This window comes from Rhineura floridana, chromosome 6 (assembly GCF_030035675.1).
Source record: "Rhineura floridana isolate rRhiFlo1 chromosome 6, rRhiFlo1.hap2, whole genome shotgun sequence".
Taxonomy (NCBI): Eukaryota; Metazoa; Chordata; class Lepidosauria; order Squamata; family Rhineuridae; genus Rhineura; species Rhineura floridana.
The window spans coordinates 155,017,101-155,043,943 of record NC_084485.1 but is presented as its reverse complement, the minus strand read 5'-3'; the positions used below and the strand labels follow the sequence as shown (position 1 = coordinate 155,043,943).

At 43.5% G+C, this 26,843-nt stretch overlaps 1 protein-coding gene across 8 annotated transcripts in view; it reads right to left on the bottom strand.

Moving 5' to 3' along the window:
• RASAL2 (RAS protein activator like 2) overlaps nucleotides 1–26,843 on the bottom strand; it is a 340,966-nt gene that overhangs the window by 18,360 nt on the left and 295,763 nt on the right. For 5 of the 8 annotated variants that reach the window (XM_061634210.1, XM_061634211.1, XM_061634205.1 and 2 more), the window contains 5 exons: nucleotides 24,535–24,679; nucleotides 19,852–20,088; nucleotides 8,506–8,707; nucleotides 5,596–5,789; nucleotides 2,703–3,540 (listed from right to left, as the gene is read on the bottom strand). In XM_061634210.1, coding sequence (XP_061490194.1) covers nucleotides 2,703–3,540; nucleotides 5,596–5,789; nucleotides 8,506–8,707; nucleotides 19,852–20,088; nucleotides 24,535–24,679 — 1,616 coding nt within the window. The remainder of the gene's footprint in view (nucleotides 1–2,702; nucleotides 3,541–5,595; nucleotides 5,790–8,505; nucleotides 8,708–19,851; nucleotides 20,089–24,534; nucleotides 24,680–26,843) is intronic. The other 3 variants (XM_061634207.1, XM_061634208.1, XM_061634209.1) reach the window with 1 other exon arrangement.

Sequence of the window (26,843 nt, the reverse complement as noted above, 5' to 3'; positions counted from 1 at the left end):
GTATAAGTTTATCCAAGGCAGGCAATCCACTTGAAAACACTTTTATGAACGCAGAGGAAGGAGCTACACTACAATGAGACTGATTCAGTATTTGAACTCCTGTTGTTGTAGCATTTGTAATTAAAACTGTGATATGAAAGAACCCACTGTGATTATTCTTTAAGTATATGCCTCTCTCCATCCATTTCTGTATTCCATTTCCATCCACAAAAAGCTAACCCCGTGAAGTTGTCCAATGCATTTTATCACGATAATTGATCATAACTTGGGAATAACAAAAGCGTTATAAAAAAATATCATGTGTGTGTGCGTGTGTGTTTATCAACTGACTTAAAACCGCAGACTGCATACAAACAAGTCCTCCATATTAAATGATTGAACAACCATCATAAGCCCCAGGAAGAAAGGGAAAGGGGAGGAAAGATGATTGAAAATCGCATTTGTCACCACTTAAAATGAATCTCTAGCTTTGTTAACATGTTTCTCTTTACTTCTGCTTTCAAGAGACCCATGTGTTCCAATTAGATCTGAATAATTGCTAGCTTTTGTGTTTTAAAAGTGAGAGCAGCCTTTGCATCTTTGTCCTAGTATCCATGATTCGGAGCAAGCTGCGATTTTTAATTCAAGTAACTGAATTAATCCTCACAGAGCTTCCTGAATCACTATTTTCAGGCTGTTGCATATTGTAGACAGGGCTTCCGCTATGTTCTGTACCAACAACATTGTTTCGTTTTTCCAGCCTCCTTTTTTGCTTAACATCCTGCCTGAAAAAGAGTTCCGTGAAACTCAGAAGTTTGCTATGTTGTGAGTTATACTTGGTTCTAATGAAGATATTATGCTACCGCTGCTGTTTGCATTTGTTCCTCTCCTACTTGCTCAAGAGAAGTACAGAACGCAAAGTGAACTCTTGAAGCCAGTCAAGGGCCAGCCTCTGTTGCTGGAAACAAACAATAATGAATAAGGAATTGGGAATCTGGAAATCAAACATGCCCACATAGAAATGGTCACATTTGGGGGAGAATTCCATGGCATAATTTGCAATTACAAATACATACTGGCATTTTAATCAACAGCCCTTATGCCTGCAAATGGTTGAAATACAGACAACTAATCACTTTTACAGGCACTGAACAAGCTACAAATGGATTAAAATCTACAAGACTTGGGAGTGGAAAAGGAGGGGAAAAGAAGTGGAAATCTGAGCAACCACTTGCAAGGTCAAGCCAACTGTACTGATTGTAGCAACAGCAACTCCGTAAGAGGGAGAGGCACAAAGGCAGTACCCAGGACACCTCATAACACCATTTTTAAAGCAAACATCACTCAGTTATGAGCAAGAAGGAAACTCTGAAACAAAACTGTGCGTAGGGAGCAACAGTAGTAAGTCTATGGGGTATTAAGTTTGCAAGGCTCTGGGCTCATGTGCCTTCTACAGAGAAGCCACGCACAGGCGTTGATGATGGTAAGAAACTGCTACTGGAAAACCCAACAAGAGCCTGGGGCTGCGTATTTTTCTTCTCTCTCTATTGCCTTCAAGTAAGTGCTTGTTTATTTTCCACCCATTTCCAGTAACATACCCCAAGGAGACAAATGCTCCTCCATAGGGTGTTATGTCAAGGCAGGGATTTTGCCAGCAATAACTGCATGTATGCATGCATGTGTGCACAAACACACACATTCATGATTATTCCTGGGAGATCCGTGCATTAGAAGAGCAGCTGCTAGATTTCCAAATGGCAAATTCTTATTATTTTGCTCTACAGAACACGCACTGGTTTCTTGGCCAAAATCAATCAGTGACATCCTAATGACTTGCCGATAGTCAGACACAAGGCACACTGCCTATACAATTAACTGCTGTTAATTTTCATCAATTGCATTTTTTTAGCATTAACAAGAATGCCTAGAAACCCTGTCATTAACGAAATTAACCATTATGTATAATTACCTCACATTTGCACTACATATTGCTTCACATTTATATATTGCATTGGAACATTCAGAATACTTTACATATATTTTCATCAGTAATCCTTACAAAAACTCTGGCCATTATCATTCTACACACCCAATTCTGAGGGAATTTTATTTTTTTTAAAAGGAACAGCAGATTTTCTCTCTGATAATGATTTGCATTTTCTCCTCTGTATAGATCTCTCTCTCTCTCTCTCTCTCTCTCTCTCTCTCTCTCTCACACACACACACACACACACACACTTTAGATTATCATGTGTCCATTTTATTTAAAGTGCTTAGAGTGTTGCAAGGCAAGTTGTTCACTGGTACCCAATGCAAATGGAAAATTGCATCCCCTGGTCTATGCCACTGGTAGCATATATTTTCGGTAAATGTTTGACAACTCAATACCTAAAATGAGAAAGTGACACTCTTGTGCGCACTATGGCACATATGCAGCCCCCACCCAAGTACCTTGGAGTAGCTTTGCCTTTAGTCTAGACAGCAGGTAGCAGCAATACACTGAAATAGCAGGCCAGACTATGCCACTCCTAAGATTATAGGCCAGCCTGTTCCTGTCCAGGAGTGCCATAAACGACTGCTGCTTGTGTCTCTTATGGTACCTGTGTTGCAGGCCAGCCACCTATGTCTGATGCAAACCAATCTCTGCTTCTCCTATCATACAAGAACACATACAAAAAACCTAGCCTCAAGTTCAGAGGTACCAGTGCAGACTACAATCTCACCTGCTGTGTTTGCTGGCGTTGGATGGCTCGCACTTTGGGAACTGGGCTCTCCCGGGAGGAGGAGGATTGCTGCCGGGAGCGATTTCCATTCTGAATAGGCTCTGCTGCCATGGTGGCAGATGTTACAGACATGCTCCCTGTGCTTCTCAGAGAAGCACTATGGGGAAGTGACTGGGGTGCCTTGGCTCTCGCACCCAGCCCTGCTTGGTCCATTTTGTGGATTTGGGCCTGCCCAGTGCTGTTCTGGCGAGCTAAAGCCATGGGCACATGTTTGTCCACTACTGTGCTCCGCCGGGAAAAATCCTCACTCTGTGTGCTGCGTTTGGTGAAGTCCTCCATGCTGCTGTTGCTAGGTCCACTGAGTTTAAGTTCTTCACTGTTCTGGCTTTGGGAACTAGTGACGCTCAAGTTCTCCAAACTGGAGGCCACGGACACCTTTGGCATTGGCTGAGGAGGATTGTTGAGATGGTAAACAGGGTTCTGGAAGGAAAGGGGCTGCAGACTGCCCTGCTGGTTTAGTGCTGTGTGCAGAGGCCTCCTGACCTGAGGGGCACTCTGTGGTGTGCTGTGGAGCTGTTTGATGTTCGCCACCTGGATGACTGAAAGCTGGCTACCAGATAAACGTACAGGAGCATCATGCATCATGGATCCAGGATCACACTGCATGACACTGGGATCTTGGAGATCCATCAGTGATATGCTTCGGATGTTTGACATGTTAGTCTCGTCACCCTTGTCTGAGTAAGTCACGCTTCGCGATGACGCCTGTTGAATCAACAGCAACTTGCCTTTGAAATACCCTTCGCTTTCTTGGGTTGGCAACTTCAGTTTGAGCTCACTGTGGAGTGGAAAAGAAATATTATTTTTTTATAGATCAGGAGATCAGAAGTGTGCCCCACAAAAATGCAGTTCCCCCTTTTAAAAAAAACAGTCAAAGGAACAGAAGATCACCTAAACCATGGTTCACTTGGTTACAAACAAAGGTGTGGCAAGCTACCAGACTCATATGCTCCCCACTCTCCTACTCCTTTGTGTATGAGAGGAAGAGAGTGAAAGTACCTGCCTTCAGTTTTGACTAAAACACAGTTTCACATTAGTTATTAACTATGGCTTGTTCTACTAAAGTTAGCTTAAACAGATGAGGATCAATCTGTGGAAGTGGAAACTTTCACTTTTCTCTTCCCTTGTACAGGAGACAAGTGCCCATTAGGGGAAAGGGAGTTCACAAGGCTGTGATACCCTAACCCTAAAGATCTGGGCCTTCAACATCTTGAGCACAATCTAGCCAAAATTAAATGCTTGTAAGTTTCCATGGGAGAGAGCTAAACATAAGCTTCAATTGAAAACAATAGAAAACAACAGAACTTACAAATATGATTAATTTTGGATGGATTGTATCCCTTGCATTGTCCGCACAATGAGTGCTTTCTGCTTCCTAGCTAACAGCTTAAGTTTTAAGTGAAAACGATAAAGGTCAAGTTTCCCATTCCCAGACACTTCCTCCTTCCACCTACATAGTCTTGACTATATTTATCTCAGAATTTGAAGATGAACCCAATTTCAGATTCCACAGCTAAAGCTCTACCCCCATACTGTGGCAAAGCCCACGAGGTGACTTGCCATCAAAATGGAAACTACAGAAGACACATTGCTAGACTATAGGTTCAAAAACTGCCCACAACGGTAACAGAAGCAGAGTCAAAACTCCCAAATGAAGGAATTTATTTCAGCATGCTAACCTCACTATTACCATGTAATTCCACATGAATTAATTACAGAGTCACTACAACCGTGGGTTTACCTTCAGTAGTGCATATTGAGAATGACAGCATCACCCATAAGCACGTATTAAATGGAGATGGTGGGAGAAATATATCAGTTTTAACTTTCTAATCTGACTGACGGTATGGACAAAACAGGTAAACCTTGCTAAGCTTTGTTAAAGTTGTTATCTCTGCAGACAAGTCCTGCCTGTCCATACATATATTACGCAACTGTGGCCTAAAAAGAATGATGGGGGGGGGGACACCTTTGGTATAGCTTGCCTACCTGGTTGCTGGAAGATTGTTCTCACTTGCCACAGGGCATTAACTATTCACAACTTTACATTAAATTGCTTTGGGATGGGAATTATTATAAAGTGAAAGCTAGTATGGCTAAGAGTCTGATCTGTGGTCCATGAAGCCCCTATATGAATTTCTCTCACATATGCATAGAAATGATATAACTGGCTTATCAGAGCTGTAGTCAGGACTGTTGAGATAATGACTATGGAGCACTTTTAAGCTACAATGCTGCCCTAGGCTCCTACTGGGAGGAAGGGCAGGACATAAATCTAATAAATGAATAAATGAATATAATGGTTACTATATAATATGGGAAACCCAGTCCATGAGAGTCCAGCTTGGCCAAGATCTCTCCTGGGTCACACATTGTGGTTACGAGCTACCCGGCTACCAAGGGTTCAGTACATGGCTTGTTCATATTTAAAATTATCATTTGGACGCTGGAGGTGGGGAACCTGTGGCTCTCCAGATGTTACTGGATTACAACTCCTTTCACCCCTAGTTGTTAGCCATGCTGGCTATAGCTGATGGAAGCTGCAATCCAACACCTGGAGAGCCACACATTCCTCAGCCCTATATTAAGCAAAGCCAAGATCTCACCCCTATTAGCCTTGATTTTTTTTTTCTAAGATGGCTGATCTATCTAGATAGGAATGAGCAGAGCTTGGGAAAGTTCCTTTTTTGAACTACAACGCCCATCAGCCCAATCCAGTGGCCATGCTGGCTGGGGCTGATGGGAGTTGTAGTTCAAAAAAGGAACTTTCCCAAGCTCTGGATGAGTCTTCCCTATAGCCACATAACTCCAGTGATAGCTAGGCACAGCATACCTGTCAGCAGGGTCCTCAAATATTTTTTGCAGCCCTGAGGAGAGGCTGACATTGGGGCTTGAGTTGTGATCTGCCAAACGTCTCAACTGCTGCTGGATCGGTGTGGGATTTGTTGTAGCCTTCGCAATGTCTGTGAGGATGCGTGGCAAAGGTCCCAGTTTTTCTACCGTTGCCTGTAGGAAGGAATTTTCACCCTGATTCGACAATAAGCACCGTGGCATCCACCATTTGAGTTTTGTTTTTGATATATTTTTTTAAAAAATAAAACGATGAACATGGGTGGGAGAGTGGAGTTTGGAAGGAAAGAAGGTGGGCATTTGTGTGTGGGTGTGGGCAGGACCACAATGCATTGTTATGGAGCAGCAGAACCACGGCGACCAGACGGATGGAGGAGACGAAACAGGGTGCGGCAGACATTGAAGAAAGAAAAGGAAATAGAAATTAAAAACTGACCCCCCAAAACAAAAAGGTCATGCTCAACAGAACAAAACTAATGCCATTCCAATGCAAAACTGTCATGCAAAGCAAACTGCATTCAAGGGGAAGGGTCGTAGAAACAGGGGGAGGGGAGCTACTACAATTGCTACCAATTCGGAAAACTACAGAATCATTCCATTGCAGAGACATTTCCAGCCACTCTCTCCATAGTGGTGTCTTGTGAGCAGGGGAATGCATGCTGACATAGTGGGAGACTGGCATTCAGGGGACTAGTGAGAGCACTAAAAATATAGTGCAGTGTTCATGTGTGAAGATACCCATTTAATCACTCTTTAACTTTGACCACTTTATAAATTTGCTATTTGTATACCAGTGTGATTATAAATAGGCAGAAGTTGCCTGATCTGATGTTTAACTGAATTGGAATAGTCCAGTTTAATTTTAGGGAAGGTGTCTGGGACACAAGACCCTTTATTGGTTACAAAGTTTATCTCTGGTATGTAACAAGGGTGAGGGTGATGACTCTGGATTCTGATATGCGTACCACTGACTGGGCCTTTTTTGCCACCTGGCTCCTTTGTGGAAACATCTGGAAAGTGTGGATGGCCTGCTCCTCTACAGGATAAAATCGGCTTGGAAGCCTTGGATGCTGCTGTGCATGTGTGATGAAAGGGCCTTTCTGTGCATGAGAACTAGAATTCCAGTAATGCCAAGTGACTCATGGATGTGCAATAACATCTATAGCCTCTGAGCAAGCTACATCTTTAGCATGTGCCAGGGCCTAGAGGCCTCTGGGTTTGGATTTAAATCCATTTCTGACCCAAGCAGACTGCAGGAAATCCAGTCTGTACAGAGGAATAACTCCCAAACTGCAGGCTAGGACATACTGTAGTGCTATGAGAGAAATACTAGCATGTCGTGAGAAACAATCTAAGCTTCTTATGAGTCTCAAGCACCAGCTCACACAAGAAGTTGCTGCTATGCCTCTGTATGAGTTACTGCTCTGAGTATACCTCCTTCCTATCAGCTGCCTCTGGAAGCAAGCAAATCTACTATGGCTTCCTCTCCTACTACAGGAGTTAATTAATATAGCAATCTAGGATGGTTGCATTATCACCATTGACAGCTATTGTGAATGCCCATTGTGCCTATCTTTAAAACTTTTAAGAAAAATCTTTTTAAAAATCTAGACCGATGGAAATACATTTCAGTACTTCTTTTACTAACTCCCAAGTGATTCCCAGCTCCTTGCCTCATCATCACTACTGAGTCTGAAGAAATAAAGCAAAATGTACCTGTAATGATCATCCCATTAGCCTATAATATCACTGTACTGGAAAGGAAGACCACATCTGTCTCTGATTTTAGGTCTTGGATCAGTTTGATTTTAAGAGCAGCTCTCAGAAACTGGCAGCCCCCTTTTTCATTCGCAACTGAGACAAGTCTTCTGTTTTAAGTGGCCTATGCACCCAGTAAATGAGTTTATGTCAGGACATGAAGCCATTCTAGCGGCCTTAGGGAAGTAGCCTATCTAAGCAAAATTTGTCTAGAAAAAAGTGGGTTTCACGTGTGTAAAATAAGAGCATGTGGAGTGATGGAGAAAGGTGAAGAGGCAGGGAACTCCACAATTTTACAAAACCACAAGATGCAATGGTAATGTTCTTTCACAGAATACTTGTGCACACTGCCAACAGGAAATTCAATTAATAGTACATTTTCATTTCCTCAAAGAGCAATAACCAGTGTTACCATTACCACCAACCAATTCCTTCAAGGGAAAAGTCTAGCTGGAGTAGTTTAATTATACAGAATTATGGACACTAATACAGCGTTTATAAATGTGAAAGAGTGATGGGTATTAGCTTCTGAACGCAGCAAAACCCTGTACAAATGTTAACAGTATCTGTTTGTCTGCTGTGTGCCTCTGGCCCAAGGCACACAAAATGCTTCCCAAGCTCTTACTCATGGCTGAATAACTCCATTTCCCCTCCCTTACCTTTTCAACATTAAGCATGGCCAGAATCATTACCTAAGGTCAAAATTGTGTGAGCAAGGGGGAGATCAAATCCTAAATAAGAGAGATGCCAAATTTGTTTTAAAGCATAATATGTAAGGGTGGGTGGGTAAATTTGTTCACATTAGAATTTGTGAAGGCTTTAAAAATATAAACAAATTAATATAGGAACAGGGAGGGAAATGCTCACCATCCAGCTACACTGGAGACTATACAAAATTCATACACTTGCCTCAGCCTCCTTACTGATCTTGCTGACCATCTCAGACAATGAGGTCTTGGTCTTTAGTCATGTGCAGAATATTGGTCAATTATTTTTCTTTATTTTAATGACAACTTTAGAAATTTTCCATGAAGCAGTTTGTTGACAGTCCTTGGGTACTATACAGTAAGGATTACTGTTACTAGGATACTATCACAGATCTAGCCAACTCTGCCCAATTTCCAGTCTGGATTACCTTGTCCAGCTGACAAACAACGTCCCACAGCAAGGAATGCAAGACAGCAATCTCTCTTCCAAGATCTATGTAGCCTTCAAATCCAGGTGTATTGGAGATGGTGTCTGCATTAGAAATGTCCATCAGGAAGCGTTTCATGCCTCCCCACTCATGCTCGAGAAAGTCATTCATAAATGTAATATATTCTTCTTTGTTCCCGAATCTTGAGTTTGGAGATTGGGAGGGGGGAGAGAGAGAGAGTGTGAGAAAGAGAGTATGAGAATTAACTTCCTTTCTGGGGATAAGTGGAAGAGTTTCAAGGGAAATGGAGAAGTCTCAAAGCTTTCTTTAACTCATTAAAGGATCATAACTGTTATTTCTGTGACTGAATGGCAGGTTCCATATTGATACCCCTTTTAGGTTATCGCTGCAAACATAAACATTCATTTTATAAAGATAGCATGACAAAGCCAGCGTTGCCCAAGGTATATACACTTTCTTGTATTTCAGTATCATCTCTGGTCAAAGAGATGTTATAGGCTTCAAAAATTTCTTAGAGGCGACAGCTGGCAAATGAATAAGCAAGCAATTTCTATCTATACCACCAGCTTCAACTCTCTTATAAGTGATTGCACTTGAGTACTTTTGCTCCAATCAATTTGTATAGGTGGAAAACTTGAAGGTTTTTTAGAAATGGAAATGGCATCAGCTGGAGGGATGCTGATAATTAATGGAATCAACAGGCAAGAAAAAATGGACATTAGCTTACCATGAACTTCTGTCCCCAGTGGCACATGGAAGGCAATGCTTCTCAGGATGGTTCCTCCCTCTGTTGGACTAATTATTGAAACACCTGCAGGTGTAGTTACCACTCTGCATTGCACATGAGACAATCAGAAGTGGTGATTTCCACAAATGTTGAGACTGGATGGAGGCAAGATAAATCTATATCCCTTGGAACAGCGCCTAAGCCTTGAAGGCCTGTGGGACACTGCACTTGAAAGGCCCAATTTTGATAACCAGAAGAGCTCAGCTACCAGGCTGTTAGCTGGAAGAGGCTGGGGTGGGGTGAAGAACTGGTACTGAATAAGCAGATCAACCTGCTGCAATAGAAGACACCAGGGACTCTGCAAGGACATATGGAGAAGCTCAAGAATCCAGGGCCTCCGGGGCCAGAAGAGCACCACCAAGATGATCTCTGTCCTCAAGAATCATATCTGCAGCAGTTTGTGCTAGAGGCAAGAAAGGTGGAAATGTATGAAGCGGGCCCTAAGGTCTATCTGCCTTCAAGGCATCCATTGTTAGAGCTCTCAGGGAGGAAAACTGAGACATGCCTTTTATCACAAATAGCTCAGGGACCCGAGCTTTTGGACTATTTATGGAAACAACTGCAGGTGTAGTTGCACATAGTCATCCTGCTGAGTTAATCAGCTGTGGTGTTGTCCACCCTTGTTAGATGTTCAGCCTGGACGGAGGCAAGATAAATCTACATCCATTTGAATAGTACCTAAGTCTTGGATGCGAGGGCCTCTTAGCTTATGCCTCCCTGCCAAATTATGCATGTCTTTACTGAGACATTGTCAATCTTTATCAAGATATGGTTCCCCTGAAGCTGTGGCACAAAGGCCAGGAGGGCCAGTCTGGTTGCCTGGAGCTCTAGCCAGTTGATGCTGCACTGGGTCTTCTGGGGACTCCACACCCCCAAATTACCAGCAAACCAAGATATGCTCCCCACCCATGTAGGCTGGCATCTGTCATAACAAGAAGTTTGGGGAGGTTCTCCAAACTCACTCAATCCATCAGTCTTTGGGGTGCCACCCACCACCAAAGTTCTTTCTTTAACTGTGAATTGATGAGAATCTGACAGGGACAAATAGTCCTTTGGGCAGGTGTGGAATCTTGCTCAGTCTATTAGACCAAGCAAGAAACCATCATTCCCAGCAACTTCGCCACAACAGTTAGATCTGCCGTGTCTGTCCTAATGTCTAGTGATGTTAGTTGGTCCAGCTTCTCCATGCTTTTGTGACAAGTGCATGCAAAAGCCTGTGTCCAATTGCACTCCCAGATGGGAGATGCTTTGCATTGGCTCCAGCCAACTCTTCCCAGTTGAACACAAAACTGTGCCACTAAAAGCAATCCAGGGTGCTGTGCACATCTCCCCTGTACAAGTCCTGTGTGAAGGACTGGTTCTGAAATGTTGTTCAAGCATGGGTGGACCTGCACCTCCAGGGCCCTAAGGTGTGACACAAGGGCCATCAAGACCTTCATGAAGGCCTTGGGGGCAGAGATCAGCCCAAAGGTCAATGCCTGGTATTGATAGTGAATGCCAGTGTAGCAGAAGTGGAGAAATTTCCTGTGGCTCCTCTGGATGGGTATATGGAGGCAGGCCTGTGACAAGTCTATGGACGCCATCCAGTGGCTGTTTTCCAGAGCCTGTACAATGGAGTTCAGGATCTCCACTTTTAAATGTGTATGATCCATATGCTTGTGTAGCCAATTTAAGTCAAGAACAGTGAAAATGACTGTTTTTCTTTAGAACCAAGAAAATGATTGAGAAGATTCCAGATCTCCTCAGTGAATCTGGTCCCTCTAAGGAGGATCATGTGCATGCACACACTCTCCCAACAGTGACACTTTCCTCACGCAAATAAGGAGCCTGCACATCCATAATTAAGGTTGGTAAGGAGGCGTGTCTAATTGCTGCAGTGTAGTAGTGCCTAATTAATCCTAGTAATGATGCTGAATCCTGTGTAACCTGTGATCTGACTCATGAAACGCTCTGAACTGAAACTTTCCATTAAATCTATTAGAGAAAAACAAACCTCTGCATTCATGTCTGACTTCAGTGGATTTGGGCAGGGCAAACCTAGTGGAAAAATGTAGGAACCCCCCCTCCTTCCTGACTAACCCATTCAGAGACGTATCTGCCCAGGAGAGAAGCCAGATCAGTGGTGAGAATCTGGGAGGGTGGACTCCTCCTTCCCCCCCTTGCTGTCTTCAGTGAGGTCATGCATATAGCTGCACTTTGAAGGTGATGTCTCACTTATGATAGCCATGGTGGTGGAGATTGCATTGCAGAAATCTTCCCTGTGGTGGGGGAGGGGATTGCGTGTGAGGCTGGATCTAGCTGGGCATGCCTTTAGGCCTTTTGATGCACTTTCGCCCCAGGGGGGTAAGGAGCCAGCTAGCTCCACAACTTTGCTTGCCACTTCCAGCCACTCTACACAAGGACATTGTGCCACTACAAAGAGAAATGCCACCACCTTGCCTGCCGGTATGCCTTCTGATTCAGCCATTCTTTGCTTGGCACCCACCCTGTCTGCTGCCAGTGTTGTCCCAGTGGGCTAGGTCTCCAAGGGAGGTTAAGCAAAGGAGAAAGGGGGGGAAGAAAGGTAATAAAAGAGAGAAACCCCTTAGAAAGGCTAACTGGCTAGGCCCTTAAGGAGCACTAGCGACCTGAATGATCACAGCAACAGAAAGGACCAGTTTGGTGGGTGGGAAGGCTCCTCTTCCCCTTGCTGAAGAGGATTTTCCCCCAAAGCAAATGCCATCTTCAGAAGTGGGATGTTCTTTAGGATCATAGCAGGGAAAGAAAGGGTGAGTTCTTCGTGCCCCCCAGCTGATGCAATTTGCATTTTTTTAAAAAAACACCCCACATAGTTATATTTACTGTAGTGCAATACACAGTTCAGCGCAAGGATTTCTGCTTGCACAACAAAACGTCCCCCCTTCTCCCTCACCCCTCCTAAATCTCTTCAAGGAGTTCACCTAACCATCTGGAGCAGATTTGAAGAGGGAGGAGAGGAAGTCCTGTCGCAGTAACAGTAATCCTTTCTTGCACTGACAGGACAGGTTAGTGGAATATTGTCCTTAGATTAAAATTTTTACATCATGTGTAGTTTGGCCCTCAGAAAGCAGGATTTGTATCCAAAAAGTCCAGCTCAGAACTCAATGAAGCTGAAATAAATACAATTTAAGCTAGTTTTATTGTCATTTATTTCAGTGGAAGTAGTATTTTGTTTTATCTGCTAATATGCACAAAAATTTATAGAAACAAGTCAAGGAATATTCATATTATTTTTAAAGTCAAGGTGCTGTTTCCATTGTTTCTCATGGTGTTTTATTGTTGAACACAGCTCTGTTGTTTTATGATATAGAAATACTGTTATAAATAAATGATATATTTCTCCTCTCCATTATTTTTCCACAAAAGGTTTCCTTGACTTCTATGCAAACCCCCAATGTGTACCCCTGAATATCAGAAAGTCATATTATGGAAGAGAGCTACTTATGCTCCACGAGCTAGAGGGAGCCCCAGCTGACAAAGCGTCAAGGCGAGTTAAGCAGCAGAGCGAAAAGAGGGTAAGTAGCTCCTATTTATTCCATTATTTAATTAAAGTAAAACACCTCAGAACAATAACTAATAAGGGCAGCCCAAGGTCACCCTGAGCTAGGAGCCAAATCCTGAAAGAACCTATATCTTAGGAGACAGATCCTAGGAGAAGGAAGCCCATAGAAAGCTAGTTTTCAACACCACCCTAGCAGGAAAGCTTCAGGGGACACTGTAAACAAGGCTAAATTCCAGTTGGAGAGAAGGGGGAAAAGGAAACTCCACCGATACATACAGGGAGAGAGTCAGCTCAGTCCTTGCTAAAAAGGGCAGCTTCAGCCTTCCTGAAACACAACCACAAGCTCTGTTTCCCTAGGTTAAAGAAAGGTCAGGCTGTTCTAGGTGGGAAAACAACAAACACAAAAGACTTGCCTGGAAGGCGCAGCCCCTTGCTGAGATTAAAAGCAGCCAAAAGCTTAAACAGCCCCGCCCCTCGCTCAGGAAGGAAGCCTGAGAGAATACTAAAGAGTTAAGCCCCAGCTGATAGCCATCAGCCTCAAGTAACACATCATTGGCTGGCAGCAGTAGCTGGGAGGAACCAGCCACACATATAAAGTCAGAGCACCCTAGCGAGGGAGCCTGCTCCACGAGCTAGAGGGAGCCCCAGCTGACGAAGCGTCAAGGCAAGTTAAGCAGCAGATCGAGTTCGGCAGCAGGGCAAGGAAGCCAGGGCCCCCCACTCTGCCCGTCTGTTCCCTGACCTCAACTAAACCGCAGTCTCCAACCCATTGACGTAATAAACCTTAAACAAAACTATGCAGGTAAGAAGCCAGCAGGGGTGTGGGGGCTTTCCAGTGTTTTGCACCACCTGCAGCATGTACGACTATCTGCCTGTTGGACAGAAGTCGTGGGTGTGCTCTCGGTGCAATGAGCTCCTGGCTCTCCGGGAACAACTTCATTTCCTTGAGGCCAAGGTGGCGGACCTGGAAAAGCTGAGAGAAGCAGAGAGGTGTGTGGAGGAGGCCTTCAGGGACGTTATAGCTGTGTCCCACTCCAACGATGATAGCTCTCCTGCTATCATGGACAACGATGGTCTCGGGGAAGGAGAGCATCCAGCTGAGGAAGAGGGAAACGATCCCTTAGAAGGGACCCATTCCTTGGGGGATGAGCAGCTATCCTCTCATGCCGAGGATATATCTCCAGGGGGTGGAGGGATCCTTGTAGTGGGCAATTTGATAATTAGGAACATAGACAGTGGGGTGTGTGATGGGCGTGTAGACCGCAAGGTGTTTTGCCTGCCTGGTGCGAAGGTTGTGGATATCGCCCGTCGTTTAGATAGTTTGGTAGACAGTGCTGGGAAGGAGTCAGTGGTCGTGGTGCACGTTGGCACCAACGAAATGGGGAAATGCAGCCGTGAGGTCCTGGAAGCAAAATTTAGGTTGCTAGGTAGGATGCTGAAAGCCAGGACCTCCAAGGTGGCTTTCTCTGAAATGCTACCGGTTCCACGCGCAGGACCAGCCAGACAGGCCCAGCTTCGCAGTCTCAATGCGTGGATGAGACGATGGTGTCGGGTGGAAGGGTTTGGATTTGTTAGGCACTGGGGAACATTTTGGGACAAGCCGGGCCTGTACAAAAGGGACGGGCTCCACTTGAACCAGAATGGAACCAGACTGCTGGCACTTAAAATTAAAAAGGTGGCAGAGCAGCTTTTAAACTGACTGAGGGGGGAAACCCGACAGGAGCTGAGAAAGGTCTGGTTCGGAATAAACCTCCCCCCTGGGATAAAAACCAAAGAAATGATGAAATTTTAAAAGGGGTAGGCCTAGAAGTAGGCATTGTGAGAGCAGGGGCACAGGATATAAATTCAGAAGAGCAAAATTACCACAGGCCTAACCACAAGTGCCAAAGACACTTGAAGAGAGACACTGCTTACAAGTGCCTGTACGCTAATGCTAGGAGCCTGCGAACCAAGATGGGAGAACTGGAGTGCTTGGTCTTAGAGGAGAGCATTGATATAGTGAGCATAATGGAGACCTGGTGGAATGGAGAAAACCAGTGGGATACGGTTATCCCTGGATATAAACTATATCGGAAGGACAGGGAAGGACGTATTGGTGGCGGAGTCGCTCTATACGTGAAAGAAGGCATTGAATCCAGCAAGCTCGAAACCCCAAAAGAGGCAGACTCCTCCACAGAATCGTTATGGGTGGTGATACCATGCCCCAGGAGGGACTTAATACTGGGAACGATCTATCGTCCCCCTGATCAAAATGCTCAGGGAGACCTTGAGATGAGATATGAAATTGAGGAAGCATCCAAACTAGGAAATGTGGTAGTAATGGGTGACTTCAACTACCCGGACATAGACTGGCTGCATATGTGTTCCAGTCATGACAAAGAAGCAAAGTTTCTAGATATTCTAAATGACTATTCCCTAGATCAGTTGGTCATGGAACCGACCAGAGGGACGGCAACCCTGGACTTAATCCTCAGTGGGGACCGGGACCTGGTGCAAGATGTAAGTGTTGTTGAACCGATTGGGAGCAGTGACCACAGTGCTATTAAATTAAACATACATGTAACTGGCCAATTGCCAAGAAAATCCAACACGGTCACATTTGACTTCAAAAGAGGAAACTTCACAAAAATGAGGGGATTGGTAAAAAGAAAGCTGAAAAACAAAGTCCAGAGGGTCACATCACTCGAACATGCTTGGAAGTTGTTTAAAAACACTATATTAGAAGCTCAACTGGAGTGCATACTGCAGATCAGGAAAGGTACCGCCAGGGCCAAGAAGATGCCAGCATGGTTAACGAGCAAAGTCAAGGAAGCTCTTAGAGGCAAAAAGTCTTCCTTCAAAAAATTGGAGTCTTGTCCGAATGAAGAAAATAAAAAAGAACACAAACTCTGGCAAAAGAAATGCAAGAAGACAATAAGGGATGCTAAAAAAGAATTTGAGGAGCACATTGCTAAGAACATAAAAACCAACAACAAAAATTCTATAAATACATTCAAAGCAGGAGACCATCTAGGGAGACAATTGGACCCTTGGATGATAAGGGAGTCAAAGGTGTACTAAAGAACGATAAGGAGATTGCAGAGAAGCTAAATGAATTCTTTGCATCTGTCTTCACAGTGGAAGATATAGGGCAGATCCCTGAACCTGAACTAACATTTGCAGGAAGGGATTCTGAGGAACTGAGACAAATAGTGGTAACGAGAGAGGAAGTTCTAAGCTTAATGGACAATATAAAAACTGACAAATCACCGGGCCCGGATGGCATCCACCCGAGACTTCTCAAAGAACTCAAAGGTGAAATTGCTGATCTGCTAACTAAAATATGTAACTTGTCCCTTGGGTCCTCCTCCGTGCCTGAGGACTGGAAAGTGGCAAATGTAACACCAATCTTCAAAAAGGGATCCAGAGGGGATCCCGGAAATTACAGGCCAGTTAGCTTAACTTCTGTCCCTGGAAAACTGGTAGAAAGTATTATTAAAGCTAGATTAACTAAGCACATAGAAGAACAAGCCTTGCTGAAGCAGAGCCAGCATGGCTTCTGCAAGGGAAAGTCCTGTCTCAGTAACCTATTAGAATTCTTTGAGAGTGTCAACAAGCATATAGATAGAGGTGATCCAGTGGACATAGTGTACTTAGACTTTCAAAAAGCGTTTGACAAGGTACCTCACCAAAGGCTTCTGAGGAAGCTTAGCAGTCATGGAATAAGAGGAGAGGTCCTCTTGTGGATAAGAAATTGGTTAAGAAGCAGAAAGCAGAGAGTAGGAATAAATGGACAGTTCTCCCAATGGAGGGCTGTAGAAAGTGGAGTCCCTCAAGGATCGGTATTGGGATCTGTACTTTTCAACTTGTTCATTAATGACCTAGAATTAGGAGTGAGCAGTGAAGTGGCCAAGTTTGCTGATGACACTAAATTGTTCAGGGTTGTTAAAACAAAAAGGGATTGCGAAGAGCTCCAAAAAGACCTCTCCAAACTGAGTGAATGGGCGGAAAAATGGCAAATGCAATTCAATATAAACAAGTGTAAAATTATGCATATTGGAGCAAAAAATCTGAATTTCACATATACGCTCATGGGGTCTGAACTGGCGGTGACCGACCAGGAGAGAGACCTCGGGGTTGTAGTGGACAGCACGATGAAAATGTCGACCCAGTGTGCGGCAGCTGTGAAAAAGGCAAATTCCATGCTAGCGATAATTAGGAAAGGTATTGAAAATAAAACAGCCGATATCATAATGCCGTTGTATAAATCTATGGTGCGGCCGCATTTGGAATACTGTGTACAGTTCTGGTCGCCTCATCTCAAAAAGGATATTATAGAGTTGGAAAAGGTTCAGAAGAGGGCAACCAGAATGATCAAGGGGATGGAGCGACTCCCTTACGAGGAAAGGTTGCAGCATTTGGGGCTTTTTAGTTTAGAGAAAAGGCGGGTCAGAGGAGACATGATAGAAGTGTATAAAATTATGCATGGCATTGAGAAAGTGGATAGAGAAAAGTTCTTCTCCCTCTCTCATAATACTAGAACTCGTGGACATTCAAAGAAGCTGAATGTTGGAAGATTCAGGACAGACAAAAGGAAGTACTTCTTTACTCAGCGCATAGTTAAACTATGGAATTTGCTCCCACAAGATGCAGTAATGGCCACCAGCTTGGACGGCTTTAAAAGAAGATGAGACAAATTCATGGAGGACAGGGCTATCAATGGCTACTAGCCATGATGGCTGTGCTCTGCCACCCTAGTCAGAGGCAGCATGCTTCTGAAAACCAGTTGCTGGAAGCCTCAGGAGGGGAGAGTGTTCTTGCACTTGGGTCCTGCTTGCGGGTTTCCTCCAGGCACCTGGTTGGCCACTGTGAGAACAGGACGCTGGACTAGATGGGCCACTGGCCTGATCCAGCAGGCTCTTCTTATGTTCTTATGTCTTCTGTGGTGGACCTGACTAGGTTTCCAAGTATTCTGAATCTTCACTGTCAAACCCTATAGAGCTGTCAGCATCAGTGGGTATTGTCAAGAACAGCTAACTTCGAGTTAAAGTTGGTCAAGCTAAAATGGTTCAACCAGAGGGAATTCTCAGAGCTTGTTGATCCCTGGGATACTCTGCTGGGAAGTTCAGGTGCCAGACAGGCAATTTGCTAACGTCAAGAAGAGGCAACTGAACCTTATCTGTTTCCTCTTATCTGCTTCCTGAGATCAAAGTCAGGGACAGGCAGTATTGCAGATCAGGACCCCTGGGTGGGACTGTCTAGCCCCCCTTATCTTCAAAGAAGGTAATCATGGAAGGGGCGCTTGGGATGGCTAATTGCCCCCCCTCCCTGTTGCCAGCTAAACTCCATAAAATTGAAGGGTGATCCTCAGTGCCGTAACTAGGCAGGTGCAACAGGTGCACAGACACAGGGCCCAGGACGAAGAGGGCCCCTGAAATGGAAATGTCTTTTGTACACAAAAAATATTTATTTATAAACAATTGTTATATCGTATTTGTTTTATTATTATTTCCCCCCCAAAAAATTAAGGGCCCCCAAAATAAAACCTTGCACAGGGCACATGAAAAGCTAGTTACATTACTGGTGATCCTTCAGTTAGATGTTTCCGTTCCTGTTTCTGTTCCCTAATTCCATCTACGTCAACCTGCCTGGCTTACAGTTAAGCTGTTGGGAACCAAGCGTTTGCTGAGGTGAGTATAGATAGGTTTAGGTCTGTTATTTTCTATTGTCTGTTTGAATCTCTCACTATTGTTATGCCGATATATCTCTTGTAGCCCAGTTGAGGGCAATTAGCTTTTGAGGAAACAAATGCTGGTCTCTTTTGTATGTACCTTTCTTTTCTTTTAAATAAACTACCCTTTTATTAATGGTGTGTATTGCTTGGAGCTAATGATTCTAAATGATTCTAAATTCAGTCCTTGATCAATGGACGCTACTGACTACTGTTGATTAGTGTGGATTAATGCCCTTGAGCAGAGGGTGTAACAGTAGGTCTGCTCTAGGATCTCAGTTAGCGCTCTGAGGTCCCCTTCCTCAGAGTAGGAAGCTAAGAAAGGGGTGGTGGCAGTTTCTACTGTAAACCTAATCCTGAAAGAGGGAGAGTGTGCCTGGGAAGTAGTGACCAAAGGAATTGGGACTGTTCTCAGAAGCAAAGACCCCCCTTGGGGTGCTGAGGTCAAGGGACAGTCTTTGACAGGTATGAGGTATCAAGCCATATTTGCAAACAGGGAAGTCCAATTCCATTTGATGTAATTTTGGTCTGCACATTTTACAGGTCTTCCCTCTCTGCCAGTAGAAGTCAGTGGGATGTCGAAAGTGGGGCAGCGTTATGCACCAGAATTTTGGATGCCGAGTGTTGCTGCCACTTACTGAGAGGGGGAGGGGGGAGGCACGGGAGCTTAGTATAGTGCACCATGAACACCACACTGGCTCTGCCGTCACTCCTGGATGTAGCTCTTCATACCTGGTCCCTCTCGGTAAGTGGCAGCAACCCTCAGGATCCAGATGCCAGGCGTGTAATGCCTTCGCTGCTTAAGTGACTGCTACTGCTCTTTGCAAAATTTATGCATTTTGAGCTATGCTGAGGTAACTGGTCTGTCCTCAGAACATGAGAGTGACATTTTCCTCCATATTGCCCTTTTAAAATTAGCTGAATACCCGTTATGTGTGGGGTTCATGCAGATAAGTCCTCTCTAAACTGTGACCAACAATGCAACCCAACTATTTTGTCACAGCAAAAGAAACAGCTCAGTGAGATTCTTCTATGTACAGAGCCCCATCCTAAGTCCCAATTTATTTATTTTTATTTATTTATTGGTAGCATAGTGAGTTGAAGAAGGGAAGTGTGTCCTTCAAGGTGATACAAACTTAAATGTCAGATTTTTAACCTGCAAACAGATTCCCATATACTTTAGTAGACATAAGGCAAGTCAGCTGCATGTTACAGCTGTCACTATTAGAGCATCCATGAGTAATGGCACATTCTACAATGACAAGACCCAGTCCCTTAGTTACTCTTTTTTGATTTAATGTCACATACCTTGTGAAGTTTGCTAGGTTTTGGATAACCTTTGCAATTAGTGTGAGAGTCCGAGAGGTACGGTCATCAGGGTATTCTTGCATGAGGTTGAAGAGACTTGGAGACATGATGGCTGGGCAGAGGAAACGGAGGAAAAGTGAAGCACTAATCAAGCGTTCACTGATATCCTGCTTCCCCCTGTTGAGGCACTGCTGCTTCCATGATGCAAACACCTCTTTCAGCTCCCGGGGGAAGACACTGAAAATCAATGAAACAGCAGAAGGACATGAAGTATGAAAGCTGAACTAGCAAACCTCAATGAGGAAAAATGTGAGAAAGTGCCACTGGGCTTGGTACAGGGTTATTCAATAAAAAGGGGGGAGCTGATTGAAATGCAATGTCACAAACAAACATTTATTTGTCTAGTTTTATCTCATCATTTGCAGGGGAGGCATGCAAACCAGCTAACTCTCACCTTGTAATGCCATGTGTATATGACATAGTAATTTGCATGATCTGCAAACATACTTATGACATATTTATTTGGGGAGATTCTATCCTAGAATGTACAATTATGACAAACCAAGAGAAGGGATGACTCTCCTCCCATGTGACATAATGGACAACTCCACTGTTATTCCAACGCAGGACTTGCTATTAGTTTTTAGCTATAGCTTTCACCGTGTCACACCATTTGTTGTAATTTAAACAGAAATGTAAGCTGGATTTCCTTAGGAGAGTAAAGTTCTTCCCAACTCACAGCTGAGTTTTGTACATGTTTTGATTGGCTAGAAGGAAGAACACTAGACAGGACATTATTATTTATTATTTATTAAATTTATTAGTCGCCCATCTGGCTGGCTGTCCAGCCGCTCTGGGCAACGTACAAAATAAAAACATACAAATACATTAAAACATTAAAAATCTCAACAATAATAATAAAACCTAACATCTCCCCACCACAGGGAATATAAACAGCTGTAACATTTCAATCCGGTTTTAGGCCCGGTTTCGGCACTGAAACAGCCTTGGTCGCCCTGTATGATGACCTATGTCAGGAGAGAGACGGGGGGAGTGTAACCCTGTTGATTCTGCTTGACCTCTCAGCTGCTTTTGATACCACCGACCATGGTATCCTTCTGGAGAGACTCACGGAATTGGGAGTTGAAGGTACCGCTTGGCGGTGGCTCCGCTCCTACTTGCTGGATCGTCTCCAGAAGGTAGGGCTTGGGGAACATTACTCGATGCCCTGGACTCTCCATTGTGGAGTCCCACAGGGATCGGTCCTGTCCCCTATGCTCTTTAACATCTATATGAAGCCGCTGGGAGCGGTCATTAGGAGTTTTGGAGTGCGCTGTCATCAGTATGCTGATGACACACAACTCTATTTCTCCTTTTCATCTTCTTCAGGTGAGGCTGTTAACGTGCTGAACCGTTGCCTAGCTGCGATAATGGACTGGATGAGAGCTAACAAACTGAAGCTCAATCCTGACAAGACTGAGACGCTGTTGGTGGGTGCCTTCCCGTCCCAGGTGGTGGATGTTCAACCTGTCCTGGATGGGGTTACACTCCGCCTGAAGGAGCAGGTTCGTAGCTTGGGGGTCCTTTTCGATCCATTCCTGTCGCTTGAGGCTCAGGTGGCCTCGGTGGCACGGAATGCGTTCTACCATCTTTGGTTGGTAGCCCAGCTACGCCCCTATCTGGATAGTGGTGGCCTCGCCTCAGTCGTCCATGCTCTGGTAACCTCGAGATTGGACTACTGCAATGCACTCTACGTGGGGCTGCCTTTGAAGACAATTCGGAAACTACAGCTAGTGCAAAACGCAGCAGCCAGACTGCTGACGAGGACCAGACGGTCCGCACACATAACACCTGTTCTGGCGTGTTTGCACTGGCTACCTATTTGTTTCCGGGCTAGATTCAAAGTGCTAGTTTTGACTTATAAAGCCTTACACGGTGCAGGACCAAAATACCTTGCGGAACGCCTCTCCCGCTATGAACCTACCCGCTCACTACGTTCAACATCTAAGGCCCTCCTCCGAGTCCCGTCCCACAGGGAAGCTCGGAGGGCTGTTACTAGATCCAGGGCCTTTTCAGTGGTGGCCCCCGAATTATGGAACAGTCTCTGCGATGAGGTGCGCCTGGCGCCTACTCTTCTATCTTTTCGGCGCCAGGTTAAAACCTTTTTATTCTCCCAGGCATTTTAATGTTCATTTTAATGTTTATTGTTAATTTCTTCTATATTAGTTGTTAAATGCTCAAGTTGTATGTTTTTAATGATTTTATCTGATTTTTTACTGCATTGTATTTTATTCCTTGCTGTGAACCGCCCAGAGAGCCATAGGCTAAGGGCGATATAGAAATGGAATGAAATAAATAAATAAATAAACATGGCTAGTACCAACTAAAATATGATTAATTCCTACAGTATTGTGAATATAAAGTGCTTTATAATTTCAACAAACGAATGCTGATGAAAGTTAAAGAGGAAAGCACAAAAGCAGGACTACAATTCAATGTCAAGAAGACAAAAGTAATGAGAAGATTTATGTAACTTTAAAGTTGACAATGAGGACATTGAACTTGTCAAGGATTATCAATACCTCGGCACAGTCATTAACCAAAATGGAGACAATAGTCAAGAAATCAGAAGAAGGCTAGAACTGGGGAGGGCAGTTATGAGAGAACTAGAAAAGGTCCTCAAATGCAAAGATATATCACTGAACACTAAAGTGAGGATCATTCAGACCATGGTATTCCTGATCTCTATGTATGGATCTGGAAGTCGCACAGTGAAAAAGTAGGATAAGAGAAAAATCAACTCATTTGAAATGTGGTGCTGGAGGAGAGCTTTGCGCATACCATGGACTGCAAAAAAGACAAATAATTGGGTATTAGAAGCTAAAATGATGAAACAGGTTTGGACACATAATGAGAAGATTCATTAGAAAAGACAATAATGCTGGGAAAAACAGAAAGGAGTAGAAAAAGAGGAAGGCCAAAAAGATGGATTGATTCCATAAAAGAAGCCACAGACCTGAACTTACAAGATCTGAACAGGGTGGTTCATGACAGATGCTATTGGAAGTCACTGATTCATAGGGTCGCCATAAGTCGTAATCGACTTGAAGGCACATGACACCAATTTCTATATAACTTATCTTCCACAAATAGGAACCTCCCTTATATCTGAGGATTGTTATAGTCCCATTCAGGACTGGTTTGCATGACACAGTAAGGCAAACTACGGACCATGTGAATGTGCAGGTTCCCAGAGATGCAGTTGTTTGCTCTTTTCTGCTCTTTTTTACTGTCATGCCAAAGTTTGGCTTAGTGTGTGGTCCATACCAGCATCCATGGTTAGGCTCTTTGCCCACTAACCACAAGCTGTAACCAAGGACAAACATTGGTAAATCTGTTCAGACTAAACTCTCAGAATTTGGGCTATTAATGATGCCCACCTAAAAATGGAGATATCCAACTAAGTCATATTCAGAGGAGACCCACTGAACTCCCTGTACTTGACCACTATTTTCAGTGAAATTACTCTGAGTATGACTAATGCTGGGTATCACCCCAAATCTCTTCCTAGTCAGATTAAAAAGCTGTTCCTCCCCACCCCCCGGCCCAGGTTCTAACCAGTTCAGAATTTTGCTCAGAACCAGCTCAAAATCTGGGGCTGAAAGTCCATCTCTTCCACCCCCATCTATCTTTGCTCCTACTGGGAAAGTGTTTAGTAAAGCAGTGTAGAGGATTTTCTTGCCAAATTCACCAAACTTAACATTTTCTGACTTGCCCAATGATCAAACCAGGACATTTACAATTTTGTATCTTATTAAAACATATTCTCAATACCATTAAATGGGCATCAATGAATATATAAGGATGATGAAGAAAAGCCAAATCTAAGTAACACAACATAGATGTCTTATATTCTAAAGATAGAAACAATGAAAAACTAAAGATACAGGGCATTACTTTCTAATTTCCCTCAAGATGTGTCTCCAGGAAAAGTATTGGGGCTAATGATAAATGTATGCCATGACCTTAGACCAGTTTCTTTCTTGCCAGTTCAGCTCTTAGTTTCCCATTAAGTCCTGTGGAACAAGTACTACCTAGAACCATTTTTTCATCTGCATAAGTTCTGGGTTTTTGTTGCTGTTGTTGTCCTCCTAGAGTGTGACAAAGACAGATATGACTTTTATATATATCTCATTAGCTAGCCTGTTAAATCCTTGGTGATATAGTAGCTGCTGAACTATTTTTTGCTTTGTGCTCACTCTAGTGAGGAAAACAATTTTTTTTATTTCCATAAATTGAGAAAAATTCCAATGAGTCAGCTTAGCTATAGAGGAAGCTCACTTAACCCATCATACATATCAAAAAATTCAATTGCACAGTCAGTTTCACTTGATTTCTAAAGCTAATTCATCTAAATAAAGTAGCCTTGTGCTGATAAATGACATCACGAACAATCCACTGAACCACCACCCCTCCGAAAAGTCCACCTGCTTGAGCAGGTGCAGTTCCTGGTTAGTTGTTTCCGTGGAAACTTTTTATTTATCCCTCTCACAACATAGAATTCCTGGTGAAATAATGCCTGCTGATCTTTAAAGGAAGAGGTAGGATAAGTTTACTTTCCTTAGGTGAACAATCCCAGTAAGCAATTTGCCATTTGAGAAACACCCCCCCCATCCCACTCACCAGTAGGAGTTGATGATCTTGCAGAAAGCCAGCTCACAACACATTTTAAGATTGGCCTGGTGATCGGCCAATTCGGTTGGTGAACTTTTGCTGGGATCCACTTCACAGTTCTCATCTGACTCATACAATGCCTTGATAAATTCACCTAGAAGTCAGGTGACAAGACAGAGGAAATCAGGAAAATGTATTTGCACATTACTAGTTTTTGTCTTCCTGAACAGCTGGATAGTTCCAGATAGTAAACAATGGCACTACTGTCCTCCTAGCTGATTTGAACATAAGGTTGGCCAAGGTGTGTCAGGTCACTGATGTTTGGTCAAATTCTACAAAGGAATTAGAAACCTCATTCCTCTTCCCTGATTCATAATGAAGCCAACATTCTACCTGAAGGTGAGGGAGAGAAACCTCCTGGTCCACTCTAGCAATCGGTTTATCTTCTAAAGAATTATATTCAGTTAACCTTTTGTCATATGGCCTATCAGTGATTAGAAAATTATCTCTTTTGGAATTAGAGCCATGACGCTTGTATCTATGAACTGCTTTGGCTTATGAATTTTATAAAAAAGCCTAAACATTCCATTGTATGATTTATGTTACATTTGCTGCCTTTTAATATGAGTGGAGTGTAGTTTGATTCTCTCATTACAGAACAGGATAAACAATGATTAAGTCAGAGTTCACCTTGCCCTTCATGTATTATACTTAAGTTTTTCAAAGTAGGCCAAACAGCTTCAGCCATTCCGTTCTCAACACCTTTGTTGCCTGGGTTCTCACAGCTAGCCAATTAGTTTTAAGGATGATTAGTGAAACTGGACATTGAATTTCAAGACTAAAGCCAAGGTGGCTGTAACAACTGTAATATTACAGGACTTCATATTCTCACTCCCATCATCATTAGTGTGCAAGGCTAGCTCTGGCAACTGATCATCCTGCCAAATTCAGGATCACTTTTCCCCTTACCATATCCTGCTCTCTGCTGCTTCTTGGGGTATGGCACTAACTGCAGCAGAGTCCAGTTGCTGGGGGCGCCTCTGCAGTGTCAGTAAGTGGTAGACATTTCCCATTCATTAACAGATCCAGTTAGCACATCAGTTTGACCAGTGCAAAAATCTTCCGGAGATTCCAAGAACTTAAGCAAATTTCTAGACCTCACAGTTTTACAGGAAAATCTGAATACATCTTGCAGTTTCTACTCAAGAGAAAGTCCAAGGGTACATGAGTAGCTTTCAATAACAAAAGGATGGTCTCTTCTCTTAGTACCAGTTAGTTCATCTGCCCTTTTGCTTTCACACACTAATTCTCCATTACACTGAAGTTCCAGGAAGACCCTCACAGAATATGAACAAAAAATGGCACATTCTACAGAACATACTAATTGTGCCTTTTAGCAGAGTAACTTACACATTCAGATTTTTTAGTGAATTCCAAATTATTTACTCACAAAGTATAAAAGACAGAAATCTTTTATCACAAATCGCAACTGAGGGTACTGCTACATCAGAGGCATCGTGGGACTGGGTCAATCACAAATTTCTTACTGAGCCCCTATTATTTTAACATTGCCCAGCTTTCTATCTGGACCCGTTCCCATCTCTGTATACTGAACCCACCCATAATACTATTTCACAGGGAGATAGTATTGTGGGTGCTCAGCCCGTATGGATGGTAGGATTTCCCCCCAGAGTCCCCCCTGTGCAATGTACAGGGGCTTCAAGAGGCTTTGTATTCTAAAAGACCTCATTTTTCTTTTTCCCCCCTCAGTTCAACTAAAGGACTTCTAATTTTTTTTCTTCCGTCCTAAGTCCAGACTGACAGCCAACAGACCAGTGCACTGATGTAGGCACACTGAAAACAGCTTCTGCCTGCCTGCCACACACACAGTCTGTATATGGAATAAGGCTGAGACCTGTCTTGGGCAAGGCATGAGAATTTATCATGGGAAATTCCCAGGGTAAACATGTGATCGAAGTGTGATATATCCTTCACCCACTCCTATAAGAAGGTTGCTTAAGCCCCTATTTATCACCAGTCTTATGGACTTGGTCCCTCACCTTACCATAGCTGTGTGTGGAGTATTCAAGGCTTATGCTTGCCTTGAGACTTAGTGGGTGTGGAATACTCATTCTTTTGTTTTATATGGACACTTAGCTTTCCAGGATTTTCACTATTCTCTATCCTGATGGAAATATGTTCAAGATGTCGACCCTTGTATTACTCCATTTTCTTATGTAACATAATTACTATATTATGCAAATTTAGTATTAGCTATTCTGCTGTGGAGATCCCATTTCTTTAGCTGGTATGTCCCT